The sequence below is a fragment of the Chaetura pelagica genome, unplaced genomic scaffold, assembly GCF_000747805.2.
Source record: "Chaetura pelagica isolate M959 unplaced genomic scaffold, ChaPel_1.0 scaffold11, whole genome shotgun sequence".
NCBI classification, from domain to species: Eukaryota; Metazoa; Chordata; class Aves; order Apodiformes; family Apodidae; genus Chaetura; species Chaetura pelagica.
In genome coordinates, this window is record NW_009952694.1 from 3527756 (window position 1) to 3546119 (window position 18364).

The 18364-nt window shown below is 37.2% G+C and overlaps 1 protein-coding gene across 1 annotated transcript in view; it reads left to right on the plus strand.

The window, feature by feature from the left end:
- Positions 1–18364, plus strand: part of MIPOL1 (mirror-image polydactyly 1) — a 165161-nt gene that overhangs the window by 13103 nt on the left and 133694 nt on the right. The window contains exons 4-6 of the mRNA XM_009993941.1: positions 9674–9857; positions 10838–10973; positions 11934–12039. Of these exons, the coding sequence (XP_009992243.1) occupies positions 9674–9857; positions 10838–10973; positions 11934–12039 (426 nt within the window). The remainder of the gene's footprint in view (positions 1–9673; positions 9858–10837; positions 10974–11933; positions 12040–18364) is intronic.

Sequence of the window (18364 nt, forward strand, 5' to 3'; positions counted from 1 at the left end):
AAGTTTTGTCTATATTTTAGCAGACAAAATAGCTTCAAGCCCCTTTTTGTATATGTGTAAGACACTAATGCAATATATAAGTTAGGTTATTCTTCATTTGAAGATAACTTTCTCATTAAAGTTCCAATAAGAATACATTATTCTGTTTAATCATGATTTTGAACAACTTAAGTGCTTAGGTGTAGCCAGAGACTGAGCGTTTGAATTATATTGTTCTATTAACCTGACTGACTTCTAAAACAGTTTTCATTGTTTGGAGCATTTTTATGTATTAGAATGAGAGATGTAAAAAACTCAAATGTTATTTTCTTCTGCCTACTGTTAAAATTACAGGAACTTTGTATCTACTGCATGCTGCATGTCTATCCTTCTAACAAAGAAATACTGTAGTCTGTCATGTGAATGAAACTAATCATCATGAAGGAGTATAGAAGGTTACCAATCTAGTTATTTGACATTTCTCTTAATTTTTTTTGTTGTGTTACTTTATCATTCGTAAGTAAAAATGTTGCATTTTTTTTTCCTTGAAGTCCAGTTGAAAGGAGTTGCTAAAGCCTCTCTCGGACAGAAGAGAGAAGAATTTGAGGTTTCTCAGGAGGAGAGAGAAGCAGGAAGGGCAACCAGCGAGGTAGCACAGGCTCCAAGATACAGCAAGGATACAGTGCCTTGGACTTCTACATTCTACTTCCGCTTACTCAATGACCTCTATCCAGTTACTTAGTGTGTGTGCCTCAATCTTGAGGGCTTTAAAATGACTGTCAGAGTGCTTACGCATCCCTTATAAAACACCTGTGCGAGTTCCCAGAAAAGGTTGTTTTCAAGGCTTGCTTGTTTCAGTGAACTTCTGTCATTTGTTTCTTAAAGTGAGAGCAGATATCCTAGATCAGCAAAAAATCCAGGAGATTTCTGAGTAAGAGTTAGAGTTAAAAGAAAGCTGATAGTCCCCATTTTTCTAAGTTGATCCGTGGTGTTCTCGGCAAGGTCCATAGTTACGTATCATGGAGCACTGAGCATCTACATGGTGATTTCCAGTTTGCTGCTGCCGAGGGCTTACCTAGTTATATGCAGCATTTTGCTGGGAAAAGCGCTGAGAAATAAAATGCATTAGCTTTGTATTACGAAACTACTCTGAGCTCACTCTTCACTTGTTATCAGGTTCCTGTGACTGCCATTCTGCTGTTCTACAGAAGGGAGTTAGTGATTCTTAAGAATCCTACTGAAAATCATCTTAAAGTTTGCCCAGTTTTCTTTAAATGTTAGAAAAAGTGTGTCAGGAAGGAACAATATTTTCTGCAGGTTATGGGTTCTCACTATACCACACCACAATGAAGGGGCCTAAATAATTGCTAGCAAAAGTAAATCTATAGTAATTCCAGAGATGAGTAAAGCTGCACCTTTTCTTATTTATTTGTTTTGGAGAAAATGTATATTGACATTGTACTTTTTGTACTGAGCTTTTGTAATTGTTTTCCAGAAACACAAATTTATTTCTTCTTGAAAATTAAGTACAGCATCTTTTCTTGGGATTAACTCTGAAAACTTTTTTGGAGATTGTGGGAGAGGTAAGGCAGTGATGAAAAAATAAAAAATCATTAATGCCCTTTGAGATATGCATATAAATCATAGATGTTGCATCTTTGTCAACTTAAATATGAATGAAAAAGGAAATAATAGGCATTCTGAAAACTCACAAAACCTAAACCAACTCTTTTCTTTCCATTGATGCCAGGCAATAGGATCAGATTTCTTCCACCAGCCTCATTTTCTTTCTTTGTATGCTTATGCCTATAAAATCCTTTAATTGTGGTTTCCCACTCATTTTCAGGATTTATGCTTTTTAATCATTCAGTAAAGGCTGAACTGTTGAGCAACCTGAGTCTTTCACAGTCGTTCAATTTGGTAGAAATTTCAGTAGTTATACAACTGAGCGAATGAATGTTTATCTTTGACAAAAAGGCTGACTCACCATTTTCAGCTCATGAAGGAATATTGGGCCATAGCACTAATTTCATTTGTATAGCTTGAGAAGTTAGTGGTTATTAGGTTCAAGTTTTTTGTTAGACTTAAATATTTAATTTCTGTTTATTTGTTAAGCCTAACTAAGAATTCAAGTCCAATGGCATTAGGTGTTATGAACTGAAGACAATTCCATAATCCGATTTTGACATGAAGCTATCAGTATTGCTTTTCACTAACGCAGCAACTGTCTTTTCCTAACAGCTTTTTAGATCACTTGCAGGTGGGTGTGCATTGTCCCCAAGAGTTATATTTTCAGAGATATTTGTAATACTGTTAGTGTACAAAAATCTAAATAATTTGAAAATCAGTAATAAAGAATATAAATAAAAGTCTAGTGAAAATAAAAAGTTTTAAGTTCTCTCAAGTAGTACTCTTACACACTTGGCAGTTACTTCAGCAAGTTGAGGAAGATGTGTGGTTTGCAGGTAGGGGCAAGAGCAAGTATTTTTAAACTGTAGCATGTGTTTTTATTCCAGTAGGAATAGATTAGTTTGGTGTAGAGGCAGGGTAGCTCTTTGCTTTGATAGTTTTGTTGGACAGTGGATATTCCCCCCTGGTATTTGAAATTCAAAGTTTTTTATATTGTACAAACACACAAAAAACACACGTGCACAAAAAACCCTGAAACAACCAACATAGAAATTCAATCCGATGTTGTTTAGACTGATAAGAAAAAATACATCATAAGCTGTAAATTAGAGTTTGTCAGTTACTGAAATTTGGGGCTTTTAGTAATTGAGCTTGCAGTTTGTTCCTCAAATGTAGCACAACTTTTTGTTGTCCATTTTTTTCAAATGTTTTTACTCTGACAGCATCACATAAGATAAGTAAGCTACTGAGTTTGCAGTCAGCTTTGCTCACGCTTCTGGAGTGTTTATGGCTTGTTCTCTTCCTTCCTGATTTTGCTTTTTTTCCTATTGTGCTTCTCACTGCCATCCCTCCAGGGGTTCATTCATGCAGTCTTTTACAGACAGATGAGAACATGCTTTGTCTGTGCTACAGATGAGCTTAAAACAAATACAAGGAAGCTATAGGTAGCAAGCAGTAGGTACTATTACAATTTAAGCTGGTTTGGAGCACCTAATGTCCCCATACTCATCCAGAGGCAGAAATGTAGCCATCCATGTAGTAGCCATCAGTGCTATGTGCATGTTCCATTGTTTTTGGTTTGTTTTCCTTTGTTATTATTCCACAGGGATTCCCTGTAAACCTTTGAGCTTATTTGCTAGCGGGGTGTTGAAAGACTAAAAATGGGGAAGGAGGTTCTGCTGGATGGTGGAACTGAATATACTGAGTAGTGTAACAAGGGAAGCTACTGCCTACTTAACCTTCTAGGTGAAGCAACACCTTCGGTGCACTTACATCTTCAACGCTTCTCTCCATATTATCAGTGTCAATACAGGATACTCTAATGCTGTGCTTTCCCTGATCTCAGTGCCAATTCTTCTAAGAGAAAGAAGTGGCTGACTGAGAGGAATAGTGGCTGACTGCAAAATGTGTTATATTCAATGTTTTTACTTGATTTTTTAACTACTCCCAGCTTAACAACACTGAATTCTGTTCTGCCTTTATTGTTTCAAGCCATGACAGCATTATCTTCCCCTTACATCCCTCACAATCAAATCCAGACTTAAATTCTAGCGTCTTTATATTCCTTCTTCCTAACATTTGCTTTTCTTTCCCTCAATGTGAGCAAGCTATTCATTCAAGATAAATACATACAGAAGATCAGCTGTTCACCATCCCCCTATAGTGAAACATTAATCTGGGCTATTGAACTTGTGCTGTTTCATATGGAAAATAAATTGTTTAGTATACTCAAGAACCAGATTCAATGGTGGCGATACCAGTTAATGAAAACTACAGCATTTTTTCCAAATCTTGCAAGGCTGTTTTACCCTTTCTCTGGTGTTCCGTGTGCAGCCTGATTATTGCAAATGCTACTTACTCCCCAGTGTGTCTCTGCAGCATTGGTAATTAGTGCACAATACAATTTGCAGGAGACATGAAGAAAAGCACTGAAGTGCATTGATTAATATTGCTATGTAGTTTAACAGCAAGACAAGCTACTATGAACCAAGGCCTAAATTACCTGGTTTGAGAGTCATGGGCTATATGGAGAATGAAGTGGTTTTAAAAATTTAAAAATTGCTATGCCATTGATCTGTCAGTGTTCAAATTATCTTCCCCAAAGCATTTCACTGACAGATTTAGCATGTTGACAAAAAAAAAAATTGTATTACTGCTTTATTAAACAAGTAAAAACCTCTAACCTTGATGCCCTTGAGCAGAATGCTTCCAACTCTTAAGTGGAGGAGACTGCCGTCACCTTCTGTCTTACAATGCCATTAGGGAAAAACAAGATCCTCTGTGTTTCACCCAACATTTCTGGGAATGTAACTTACAGGCTTGCTGTGATGCTGCTTAGTCTTACCCATGTGCTTGAGGGAATTTAATATGGATGAAAAGGTGTGCTGCAAATGTAAGTTCCTTAAAGAAGCAGCATTAGTATTAATAAAAGTCAAAACAGGTTTAGTTCCGTTCTAAATTCTTTTTTCCAGCTGCTCTAACTTATATTTGGGGGCATAAATATCCCTATCTTGACATGGCATAAGGATTTAACTGGAAGTTCAGCTACTAATGCAGATGGTTACTTCATCATGCAGACATGTTTCTGCTTTTCATAGAATCATAGAATGGTTTGGGTTGGAAGGGACCTTAAAGATCATCTAGTTCCAAATCCCCTGTATGGGCAGGACACCTCCCACTAGATCAGGTTGCTCAGAACCTCATCCAATCTGACATTGAGCTCTTCCAGGGATGGGACACCCACAACTTACCTGAGCAGCCTGTTCCAGTGGCTCACCACCTTCACACTAAAGAAGTTCTTCCTAATGTCTGACCTAGATCTACTATCTTTCAATTTGAAACTGTTACCCTTGTCCTGTCACTTCACGTCCTTGTAAAAAGTCACTCCCCAGCTTTCCTGTAGGCCTCCTTCAGGTACTGGAAGGCTGCTCTAAGGTCTTCCCAGATCTTTCTCTCCTCCTGGTTGAAGAACCCAAACTCTCTCAGCGTGTCTTCACAGGAGAGGTGATTCATCCCTCTCTGATCATCTTCATGGCCCTCCTCTGGACTCATGCCCAACAGCTCCATGTCCACATGTTGGGAGCTCCAGAACTGGACAGAGTACTCCAGGTAGGATCTCATCAGAGTGAAGTAGAGGGAGAGAATCGCTTCCCTTGACCTGCTGGCCTTGCATCTTTGGATGCAGCTTGAGATATGGTTGGCTGTCCTGCAATCACACATTGTTGGCTCATGTTGAACTCGTAATCAATCAACACTCCCAAGTGCTTCTCAGGGCTGTTCTCAGTCCATTCGCTGCTCAATCTGTATTTGTTCTTGGGATTGCCCTGACCCATGTGCAGGATCGTGCACTTGGTCTTGAATTTCATGAGTTTGCACGAGCCCAACTCTCAAGCTTGTCAGTGTCCCTCTGAATGGCCTCCTTTCCCTCCAGTGTGTCAACCACACCAAACAGCTTGGTGTTGTGAGCAAATTTGCTGAGGGTGCACTCAATCCCACTGACTATGTCGTCAACAAAGATGTTAAACAGCACCAGTCCCATTACCGGCTACTGAGGAACACCACTTGTCACTGCTACACTTGGACATAGAGCCATTGACCACAACTTTTTGAGTGTGACCACCTATCCTTATCCACTGAGTGATCCATCCATCAAGTCCATGCCTGTCCAATTTAGAGACAAGGATGTTTTGTGGGACAGTGTCAAATACTTTGCAGAAGTCCAGGTAGATGACACTGGTAGCTCTTCCCTGATCCTCCAACACTGTAACCCTGTCAGAAGGCCACCATATTTTCCAGGCATGATTTTCCCTTAGTGAAGCCATGTTGGCTGTCACTAATCACCTCATTATTTTTCATGTGCCTTAGCATAGTTTCCAGTTAAAATAAATAAATAAATTCTATCTGCTGACTTGACTTGTCATCTAGAGATCTTTGCTGCTTGTTGGGAGCTCATATTCAGGCTGTAACAGAGAGGCTGCTGAGGCTTATCTGACCCTCGGTTACCTGCTGCTGCTCTTTCACATAGGCACCAATGATACTGTTATCATGGCCTGGGAAGTATTACATGTGACTACATGTCTCTAGGTGATAAAACATAGGTCAAGCAGGATGTTTTTTCTCTTCAATTTGATAAGGCTTTGGACTCTGTTTCTCATAACATTCTAATCGAGAAGCAAAGTAGGGGTTAAATAAGTAAACGGATCACTTGAAAACTGGCTGCACATCTGTACCCAGATGGGTACAGATCAGTTGCACAAAGTCAGTTAAGAGCCAAGTGACTAGTGGTGTACTCCCAAAATCAGACATTGATCCAATCCTGTTTAATGTCTTCATTAATGATCTGGATGATTGAGCAGAGTATACTTTCAACAAGTTTGGTGATGATATCAAACTTTGAGGAAGAGTTGTTACACCAGAAGGTTATGCTGCCATTCAGACGGACCTCAAAGGACTGGAGAATTGGGCAGAGAGGAACCTCATGAAGCTCAGCAAGGGGAAATGTGAAGCCCTGCACCAGGCCAGGAATAATCCCATGTGACTGTACATCCTGGGTGCAAACTGGCTAGAATGCAGCTCTACAGAAAGGTAATGGGATCCTGGTGGAGAGCAAGTTGAACATAAGCTAGCAATACACCTTCATAGTAAGGGTGACCAACAGCAACCCAAACAGCATTTAAAAGGGCATTGCTAGCAGATTGAGGGAAGTGACCCATCCTCTCCACTTAGCACTCGTGAAGTCATGTGTAGAGCATCAAGTCCAGTTCTGCTCCCTAGTACAAGAAAGAGATGACCTTACTGGAGCAAGTCCAGCAAAAGAGCCACAAAGGACTGGAGCATCTTATGTGTGAGGAGAGGCTGAGAGCTGAGATTGAGCCTTGAGAAGGGAAGGCTTGGGGGAGTAGATCTTATCAATATGAATAAAGAAGAGAAGCCAGACTATTTGGTAGTGCCCATTGACAGGATAAGAGTCAATGAGGTCAAATGAAAACACATGGAAGTCCATCTGAAAACATTTTTTTTTACCATGAGGGTGATCAGACACTGGCACAGGCTATCTAGAGAGGTTGTTGAGTTGTTTGGCTGTGGAGCTTTTCAAAAGCCATCGAGACATAGTCCTGGCCACCTGCTTTAGGTGACCCTGCTGGAGCATGGGGCTGGACTAGATGATCTCCAGTGGTCCCTTCCAACTGAAACAACTCTGAAAACTTTTTAAGGTCCTGGTACTAAAAGCAGGAAGTTCAAAAAACGGGAACTGTGAAAAGAAGAAAAACCTACTGAGTTGATTACTGTCATGCTAAAGGGATAGAAACCCTATTTGGATTTGTCCCAGTGTAACTGTGGTAGCACATGCCATCTATTCTTCTTTTCTTCTCCAACTTCCATATAGCATGGGCCAAATGACAGTGCAGCAATGCTAACCAAAGAACAAAGGTTCATGGCAGTACAGGCACTGGGTATTGCAGCAGTTACGTTGTGCTTGAATTCTTCCACAGAATGCAACACACTGCACCTGAGGCACCTCAAATATATGTGGCTTGTAGAGAATGGTGTTGCCCCAGAGAAGAAGAGGAGGAAAAGCTGTTACAACAAGTGAAGCATTGCACTTCCTCTTCAGTGTGTGAAGAGCATATTTTGCAACTGTATATGTTACCATCACTGCATCTGAAATGTGAGAAGTGGACAGGATGATGTTTGATAGGCAGTTCTTTATAATATAAACCAAATGGGAAACACATCTCAACCAAGCATATTCCTCCCTATGAAAAGCTTTGCAACTGTTGAAATCCAGGCTAGGTTAGTTTTCAGATAGTACTAACTGGAGAGGATTTTGAATTTTGCCCTTGTGTGTTGCCACTCCCATGTTGGGGCAGGTTCTTAGGGTATACATAGTGACATAGTGATTTTTTTAATGCCTGCTTCTTTAGAGATTCTTGCTAATTACTCTGAGGAGGAATAAGAGATTGAATCCAGTTATTAAATGTAGCAGCAGCACTTCAAAGGAAGTCTTCACTCAAAAGCCAGCAGGATTTCAAGCAGTAGCATACATTTGCTCAAAGTATCAGAGTGGCTGTGGCTTGTGTTCAGTTTCTGCATTTGCTGTGAAATGAGCTGAGAAATGCATTTCAATCACAATACTCAAAATAGTGTTAGGTTATACTTGTTAACTAATGTTTTATTGAGTCATGGTCCCCACATGTTTACTGCTGCTCAGAAACAAATATTCTGACACAGCGATGTTCCCCTAGTAGAAAAGCCAGTGTTTATATTTTAGAGGAATGGTGAGAGTGGATTCAAGTGGATTTGTGCTGAAGCAGATAAGGAGAATACAGGTGAGCAGTGCAGACAGTAACTTTTTCCTCAAGGCAGTAACACATAACTTTGCATGGAAACTTGTTAAACTGACTCTAGCTGATCCACAAGTCATCTCTCTGTGCCTTTGTGATGTTTCCTGTGTCACTGGCTGTGTCTTTCCGGCTTCAGACAGAGAGTCATTTGTTGCAACAAATTTTAGATAGAGTCCTTAGTACTTTTACTTGGAATCTGTCCTTTGTGTCTTGCATCAAGCGTCTTGGTACTGTTTGATGTGTATTTTTGGGCTATTTGAAGATGATTGCAGCTCTGTAGACAGTTTCTTACTGTTTTTGAGGAGGAAGTAACAAGTTGGATGAAATAATGTATACCGTATCCAAAATGTTGGGAAACCCTAACTTTATTAAATGAGCAAAAGCTCTGGTGTTTTTTGTTCTGTACTAATCTAAATAAAACAATGAAGAATATATATCTTTCATTCCATTTGCAGCTTCTTTAGGCTTCTCCCTCCTCATTTTTAATATAGTCCTATAATTAAAACTTACTTTTTCATATGATATGAAAGAACATTCATGGTATGTAGATCTTTCTTTCATTTAAATACCTTGATATCACAAATATGTCTTAAAAATATCTAGTAGCCAAGCTTAAGAGAACTATCACACTCAACATTTTAATCGTAGTTTTTCCCTTTGGCACAATTTGTGCTTTGCATTCTTCAAGTTCTTTAGTTGTACAAGCCTGTACCTTACACTCTCCAGGACTGAATAGTGGAACCTGAAATTAGTTATTGCTAAATACAGCTTGCTGATACTCCTTTTGTAGCCAAAATGGATTTTAAAAAGACCTCAATGTAAGTAAGGGTTTAATTAACGACCTGAAAAATTCTGTGTCTACAGGAGAAATTCATCATGTCTCACTAGGGTAGAGCTGATTTTTGCAAAAGATAGGTAGATAATTTCCTAGGGTCAACATTATTTTAGGCAGTCATTTAAGGGGAAGAGGGATTAGGATATGGTGATACATTTTTCAGGTTTCCATGATAAAAATCCAATAAATGGATTGTAACTCCTACATCCATGGTGTAGGAAACAGGTCTCATTCCTTAGTGGGATGAGGAAGCTGTGAGTCTGAAACTAGAGTACTTTATCCTTTCTGCTACAAATAAGAATATAACATGCTGTTTTCAAATTAGTAATCTCAGTGTTGTTCTTCTTTCTCTGAATGAAAAAATGTATTTGCTTCTCTTTCGAAGAACTCACAGTGGAACAGAAAAAAGAAGACATCTATGATGAGTTTCAGTTTCATCAGAATTTTCAAAAATCCCAAGAATTTTTCATCCAAGCAGAAGCTGAAGCACTGAAACTTTCAAATTTGCCAATAAGCAGTCAAAGAGAAGAAGCACCAAAATATTATAATTCCAGACCTGAAGAATCAAGGTAAAAGCAAATCATCCCTATATATAGTTTTTCTAGCATGTTGAACCATCTCATCTGCAAATATATTGTATGTAGGATCCTAAAGCTATAGGAAGGAATTGTGATAGATATTATATAAATTGCACAAGATCTGTCCTTCCCCAAATAGATGGCAATTAGGATATGAGAAAATATATTGATATAGAATGACCCAGGCAATGTTGGATCAGTGTTGATTTGCATGATAGTTGATGGTCTTAGTGTGCCATCAGTGTGAGTTGTTTCCTTTTAGACATCAGGAGAAAAACATTTGAGGGATTGAAAAATGATCATGAGGTATATTCAAACATGTTAATGGGAAGCATCTCCTGAGCATGGAGAGCACACCCCAGAAAAAGAGGTTTGTAGTGTCTGGGTAATGGTATCCAGGGGCATCTATCACTCACAGTCCAGAACACTACTGAATGAAATTTGCTAGGCAGAGCAAAGATTAAATAGTCTTTGAATTATCTTGAAGATGAAGGCAAGCAGTTTAAACAGTCTTCAACCTCAGATATAGTGTAATACACTAAGTGAGTACTTTTTTGATATCTATCTCCCTACTGTCTATGTTTGATGTGCTTTACGTGGCACCATAGTTTGCCTGCAGAGTATAGATACTAACTTCCTTCTTAATGAACCATAGAGAACATTGTGCAACAGATAGCTTTCCTTTTCTTTCTAGGATGTGACTTACAAATAATGAAAGTATTGTATAAAGTAGAAATAGGAATTCAGAAGGTACAACTTCTCTGTGGCTACTTCTTGTGACTCATGGATTATGAAGCATAAACAAAAAATGCTTATGGGAAATGAGTGTTAAAATATTTACTAGTGAATACATTTTAGATTATTAATAAGTTTTTGTAGTTATTTCTGTATATTTTGTTTGGGCTAAGAGGGAGGAACTTGCTTTGCATTATTTTTCTTTCTTTCTCTTTTTTCCCCCCTCCTAAAAAAAGCACCTTAGAAAGAAAGACTAACAGGATGGTCCCTGAATTTATATCCTCATGGGAAGATGCTGCAGATGTAGATGGGAAAACAGAAACTGCGTTCCTTTTGAAAGAACTGGACACTCTGAGGGCCAAAAATAAAAAGGTACAATTTAGATATTCCACTATCAGTATTTGCTCTTTTAGGATTGTCTTACAAAACATACATTTAAAACTGCTCCTAATTTAGTTTTGTTATTTATTTTACTGCACCAATCAATAGCTTTCTTGTCATTTTGCATTCTTAGTATCTGCTTAACAACTGCTTCTCTGGAATAAAAAAATTCTTTGATCCTACTCTTCAACCTTTTTAATCAGTGACATAAGTTCTTGCATCGTGGATGAAAACCAAGGAGAACCAAAACCAAGGCCAAAATTTAATTAATAGAATCAAGAATTTACACTTCTGTACATGTGGTCCAGATAATGAATCTGCCCCGATACCTCCTCTTTGTTGAAGGAAAGAAATTTCCTTGAACACTGCGTTGCTTCTAGCATTAGTAGTAGTTGCATGGGCCTAACCAAAAGAAAACTCTTATCATCTTTCCATGGAGTGTCTTTGAATATTCTATGGCAGGCTCAGTCCAAGAACAGTTTTAGTGAATTCCCAATTGAAAGAAAGGCCTCAACATGTGAAAGAATACCAGTTTTCAATCTGGCAATGTGCATGAAAAATTACAAATTTAAGTCTCGTAAGTCTGTGATGTCAGTACTCTTGGTAGGAAATAGGCTATTCCTCCAGACATTATCTGCATTATGTTCCATGTAGATCTGAACTTCCTTAGTGAGAACCACAGCTGGTGATACCTGAAGAAGAGAATTCCAAATGAAAATAATGGCTCACCCATTGCTGCTTGCCTCACAGAGCATGATAGGGCAGATGATAAAGAAGTTATTTTTAACATTTGCCCTTTAAATAAATAAATAAAATTAATTGAACATCTGTTGTAATGTTTAGTGTTTACATTTTGGGAGTAAGAAACCATTATTTAAAATGTTGTGGTTGAAAGAGCTGGTTAACTGTTTCACCTAGATAAGTATCTTACTGTCCATTTGTACAATGCAGCTTCAAGATAAGCTGTCTGAAAAGGACAAGGAGCTGAAGACAATAAAACTGGACTTAGAACTGCAAGAGAGAGCGACAGAAGCAAAGATTGCAGAGAAGATTGCAGGTACAGTAGATAGGCGTTTAACAGATGGCTGTATGGCTCATACAGGACCTGTGGTTGCTATATGACGTGGCCTAGTGAATGTTAGCTTTATTTGCTAAAGGAGGGAAGATTTGACTTTTTTTTTATGTATGGCTGTTTAGAGTTGCTTAGAAAATAGGTGGCTTTAACATCCTGGTACTGGTATTAGCAGGAGGTTTACCTGTATTCATACTGATTTGGGCATTAAATGCATTGTTAACACCATGTCAATCCAATCACAAAAAGGTTGTTTGTTTTGTTGGAAGGTCCTGAACAAACAAGGGGAAATAATGATTACCAGTGCCTCTACCTTTCAACCAGCAGTTCAAATACCACTTATTGTTTTAGCTTGTTCAGAGCAATACTACCCGCTCCCTGTGTATGGACGTGGTCACACAGTCACCTCAACTAGAGGCTGCACTTTTCTTGAAAAATCTGTTTTCTGGTAGTTAATGATTTTTTTTTCTCATGATGGTATGTCTCCAGTGAATAAAGTTTATACCAATTCCCAAAATAAAAGGTTTTCAAATTTATAGTTGAAAATGAGTGCATGCTTATATTTGCTATTAATTGTTCTTTGGGTAGACATATTAGAATGGAGGCAGTTTGTATTGTATGATTTTAGAAAGTTCTAAAGTAATGAAGCTGAGTATTTGTATTATTGAAAAGTCACTGTGTGTACAGTGTACCCAGTGGATGAAAAATACTCTGAGATTTTTCTCCAGGTGTTTCACAGAAATCAATGGGAGAGCGTTTGTAAATTCGTCGTATCATTTGTTCATAAATAAAGTGTAAGCTAGGTAAAATTGTGTCCTCACAGACCACACACACTTCCTATAGCCTAAAACATATTTTCCTGGTAGTTAATGATTTTTTTTCTCATGATGGTATGTCTCCAGTGAATAAAGTTTATACCAATTCCCAAAATAAAAGGTTTTCAAATTTATAGTTGAAAATGAGTGCATGCTTATATTTGCTATTAATTGTTCTTTGGGTAGACATATTAGAATGGAGGCAGTTTGTATTGTATGATTTTAGAAAGTTCTAAAGTAATGAAGCTGAGTATTTGTATTATTGAAAAGTCACTGTGTGTACAGTGTACCCAGTGGATGAAAAATACTCTGAGATTTTTCTCCAGGTGTTTCACAGAAATCAATGGGAGAGCGTTTGTAAATTCGTCGTATCATTTGTTCATAAATAAAGTGTAAGCTAGGTAAAATTGTGTCCTCACAGACCACACACACTTCCTATAGCAATAATGGGACTCACAGCCATTCTGAAAATATTGGTGCTGAAGGGAGGAGTAACTGTCTCAGGACAATGGAGTAGAAAATAAACTCTCCAGCTGAAAAAAACCAGATGGCTGACTTTCCATTTAATGTCAAACTCCTGAGAATACAGTATGGTGTGTATATTATAGATAGAGGAGAGATTTTCTGTGGTGGAGGAAGGGAAAGGAAAATATAATCTACTTATTAGGAAATAAATTGATATACATGCATACTTTTAATCCTTTTTCATTTCACACAAACTTACTGCTTTATTTTCAGAGGGAAAAAAAAATCCACACTGTGTATCACAGTGACATCTAGCAGTCAAAAGCTAATGGAAATTGTTTGTGTTGGATCCTAAGTTTTGTGTTTGTTGCTGGATATTTGCAGTGTTTTATCTCTGTGCCTATAATAGATAAATATTCTCTTTCATATGGGTGTTCACTCCTCATTAAAACCTGGAAAGAAATGTATGTCAAAAGGTGTGTCAGAAGCATGTTTAATTTCAGTTTTATGGATACAGTTCAAATTTTGTTATTAAATTGTTTTTTTCATTCCTTACTGTTTAAACTTTCTAATTATGTCCTACGCATAAAACTCACTTCAAAACAGTATGGCACGATACTAAGAATTAACATTGTTATTCCATTTTAAAAGGAGGAGTAAGCCAAATTTTAATGAGAGCCACAATGTGTAATAAGGATGACCTTTAAAAATGTATCCTTTTTTCTCCTTTTACAAGTTCAGGAAGTATAAAATCCCTTAAATGCCGAGAGAGAGGGCAAGAGGCTCCTTACTACTTAAACTGTTTGCAAAAAGGAAACATCATTAATATTTCATGGGTTTTTTGCTTCATGTCTTACACTTCTAAGAATGTTACCAAGTTTGGATAAATGTTTTGAAATCTGGAATGGTGTGAACGAAACTGAATTCGTGGAGGTTTATGTGTATCTCAAAAAAGCCTTGGAGAGAGTTCTAATGGACAAGCAGAACCTAATAAACACTCAGTGTGTTTAAGGAAAAACTTTTTCCCCTTGTGCTAAGTCCTCTGAGGAAAGGAGAACACATACTGCTGTGATTTCATGTTGCTAGTTAATGTTTAATTACTGCAGTGTATAACATATGGTAGGCTGAAGCTTGTATGGGTGTTTGCATTTTTATTATTACTACTGACTTTATGATAAGAAAATAACTCCAAAATTATATTATAAAAACCATGAGAAAGGTACACTATTAAAATGTTATCTACTTTGAGGAATATTACAATTCTGTTTTAAAATTTATCCCTCTTATTGATGGGTTTTACCTAAACAAGTCTCATGGAAAGAACAGAAAAGCAGAAGACAAAGGCCATTTTTAAATTAAACTACAACAGTCGTCAGAAACAAATAACTCAAAGCTTGTAACTTTATGATTTTTACTTTGTTCAGAGGTAGAAGTGAAAAGTGTAAATTTGTGAAATGCTTCATGAGAGAACACAAAAAAGTCAAGGTAAGGCAGAAGATATACAAGATGGAAGAGAATGTTTATTGTTGTGTACAGTAAATAACTTATTTTCAGAAGGTGTTTCTTTTTAATTTTACAAGCCTGGAAGATGGACTTTAGAACTTCCTTGGGTCCCTGTCTCTGTGTCAAATAGCTATGACCAAGGAGAACTAGGGAATTGACAGTTTTGGTTGCAGGCTTTTAAGCATCAGAGACAGTTATTTCTGGTGGTCGCAGTTGCCACAGGTTCCTGCTCTTTCTTCTTTATCATTATTGTTCTGTTGGATATCCTCTCATTATAAGCCAATGTTGGAAGGTACTAGTAGTTTCACTCCCCATCATGAAAAGAAGAACAGAAGTGGAGGCAACATCAGGAAAATCAAGGGAAAAGTACATCATCAAAGAACTGAGACTAAGATAATGTAAGGAAAAAGGGGAACAGGATATGTGAACAAAGAATCTTGAAATGTGAGACTGCAGAACTTTCATATGTTGAAAAGAAAAAGAATGAGTGTACTCTGATGAGGTGGGGAAGTCTGTCTTCTGAGGACAGACTGGAAGATTAGGATGGAGGCATTGAAAAGGACTGTCTTCAAAAAGAACTAGCAGAAAGAACAGATCTCACTTTGGACAGATGTACTAAGTGACTTCATTTTGTCTTACAGAAGAATAATACAGGGGATATATTGGAACTTTTAGAGGAAAGAGCTGGCTGAACCTAAAGGACAACTGTAGAACATAGTGGAAGCCTTTTAAACAGGAAAAATTTGTGGAGTCCTGGTCTTCTCACAATAACTCCCACCATTACTGCAACGATATATCATAGTTGGCATCAGAGCCTTACCTCTTGGCATGTTTTTGTTCCTATCACAGTGCTATATGCTGGGATTGAGGATAATTTTGAAGACAAATAAAGCAAAAAATATTTCTCATTAAATCTTTCTTTTATGGTGTTTTGTTTGGGGTATTTTTGCCAATATCTAATAATAATGTTGCCAAAATATAGTACTTCTTTAAATCAGAATCAGCTGATTGAGTCCAGACCTGCTAGTTCTGTTAGGTGTTGCACCTCTAATGCCTGAAAACTGTGTCTAGCATTCTGCAGATGCTGTCTGAAAGACCAGGATAATTTTGGGAAATATAGTTTGGAAAAAGGGGGAAGCAGTCCTTCTAATACTGTTGTATATGTTATACAGCTTTCTGTCTCTTAGAACCTATAGCAGTATACCTACAATGAGTATCTGTTTTTGTGGTCTGTTTTTACAAAAAAGTTGATGATTATCACATTTGTGATATTTGGGGATTCTTGAGTATGGTATGGAAATGTTCATGAACATTATTTAAAGTTTCCTAATTTAACTTGAAAAATAATTACTGAATTCATATGCAATAGTTTTAATAGCAAAAGTGAAAACAAGGATCCAAGTGGCTATTAGCTTAGAGTTAGTTTGATTTAATATCCCATAAAGTAAGAGGAAATAAGTAATCTTACCAGTAATAAACTTTGGGTGGCAATAGCTTCCAGTGCAGAAGAGAAGTATTTTCCATTTCTTCAAAGCTCACTTTAGGTTCCCTTTTTAGATGTTATTTTTCTTCCTTGCATGTCATCCATTAAAGATTAGCTGTGGAAGGTTGGAGCATGGAGAGATTATGAATGACAGAACAACTCCTGCAGAATAATAATCAGTTTTTGGTATTTAATGCTGTTTGACTTTTGCAGACACATTTCTTATTAACCTTTGGTACAAACAGAAATCCAGGTTCCTGATATCTCATGGAGAAGATGAATTCAAGATCCTCTTCCAATTAAACTGAAATAAGGCCAATATTGGGCTTTAGCCAAAAGAACTCAATAGTTTTCAACCCTTGTGTTTATAAGCCTAAATATAAATTCTATTTTACAGTTTAAGTGGGTGACACATATACTTCCCTAACTCAGTTTTCTGTGCATAATTCATTTGTATGTAAAGTCTAAATAGTTCTTAGCAGGTTTTTCCTATTAAAGCTCCATTATACAAAGCTACTTCCTGAATATTTTTTAAAAATATTTTCTCATAAACAGCTGTAGGATTTGAATCCTCTGTGTGGGAAGGCAGAAAATCCATCTAAATGGAAGAAAACAAAAATAAAAAAGGTGGGGCGGGTGGATGTTGTGACTGAGAACATCTTGGCTTATTTTTTAACAGCATAATTTGAAACAATGTACTTTTAGTTTCAGATTGTCAGAATTGTTGCTTGTCAAAAAGTTACATGCTGCTTCAGAATACAATATAGAATGAGCTGGCATGGGTAAAAATGCAAATTACTAAGCTCTTTATGGGTGCACCTTATATGTAAAAAGGTAGCCAGTATCTTCTGCATATCTTTATTACTAGCCTGGCCTTTCTTTCTTCCCCTCCACAGTGCTAGAATAAAGAATTGAGTTTTATTCAGGAATAAAAAGGTCTGCAAGTAATCTAATCTTAGGATATTACAAAAGCTTTTCTTCAACCTGTCACATTATAACTTGCAAACTTTAATGCAATATTTATATTTTTCCCCCTAAGTAAATATTCAGGAATCAGCAATTATTCACAAAAAAAAAAAAAAGTTTAACCACATTATGTTTTGAATTTTGAAGTCCACTGTGTTTAGTGTATTAGAAGCAGAAGCTTAAGTATTGTACAGGGATTGGCTTTCATAAGAACTGCCTTGGGATCTTTGAATAATACTCTCTCCTATTCTTTCCCACTTTATTTTTTTTTTTAATTGAATTGGGATCCGAGTACACAAAGAAAACCTTATGCAGAGCTGCCACTGAGCAACTTCAGCCTTTTATGAGGAACACTCTGGTTATAGCATTGGAAATGTAGAAGCAGATGAATGCTATGCACTAAATACATAGGACAAACACAAAGCAATAAAGAAGTCACTGCGTTCTATCAATGTTTGTTCAGATTGCTGTATCTGTAAAGTCACATTGAGGTGTACATGACGTGTAGTCTATAATTCCTGGTACAGACCGGTGAAAACTCACAAGCAGTTTTCCTATGATCTTCTTATCACTATTTTGCTTTTATTTTTCAGTTTTAGGTCATAACTGAAAATAAGCTTTCAAAAAAGAGCTAGTAACTTGCTTGTTTCATAGTAAAACATTTCAACACTATTTTCAAGTCATCAGGCCTTGAGCTCATGGTAGTTTGCCATTAACCTGAATGTAACTGTGTAAGGGCCTTAGGCTTTGAACATTTTGTGGAATTATCTGCTTTTTGTAACATATATGTGCAAAGATCAATCAATGACCATTTTTAAAGGCTTTCTTAGCAATGCAGTAGATCTTTTTTGTTTGTTTGTTTGGGTATGAGAAGATTGGGTTAATTTTTAAGAATTGTGAACACAATGCTTAAATGTAGTAGGAAGTCTCAGAGGATTCTAATTTCTAAAATGCTTGGATAACCAATACATACATGTTTGTATTTCTGTAAGAAGAGCAAATATAGAGTCATATTGGCAAGGATAGTTTCCAAATCTTCTGTAGTCAGACAGAGACCCACCAATGCTGGACAGAAATG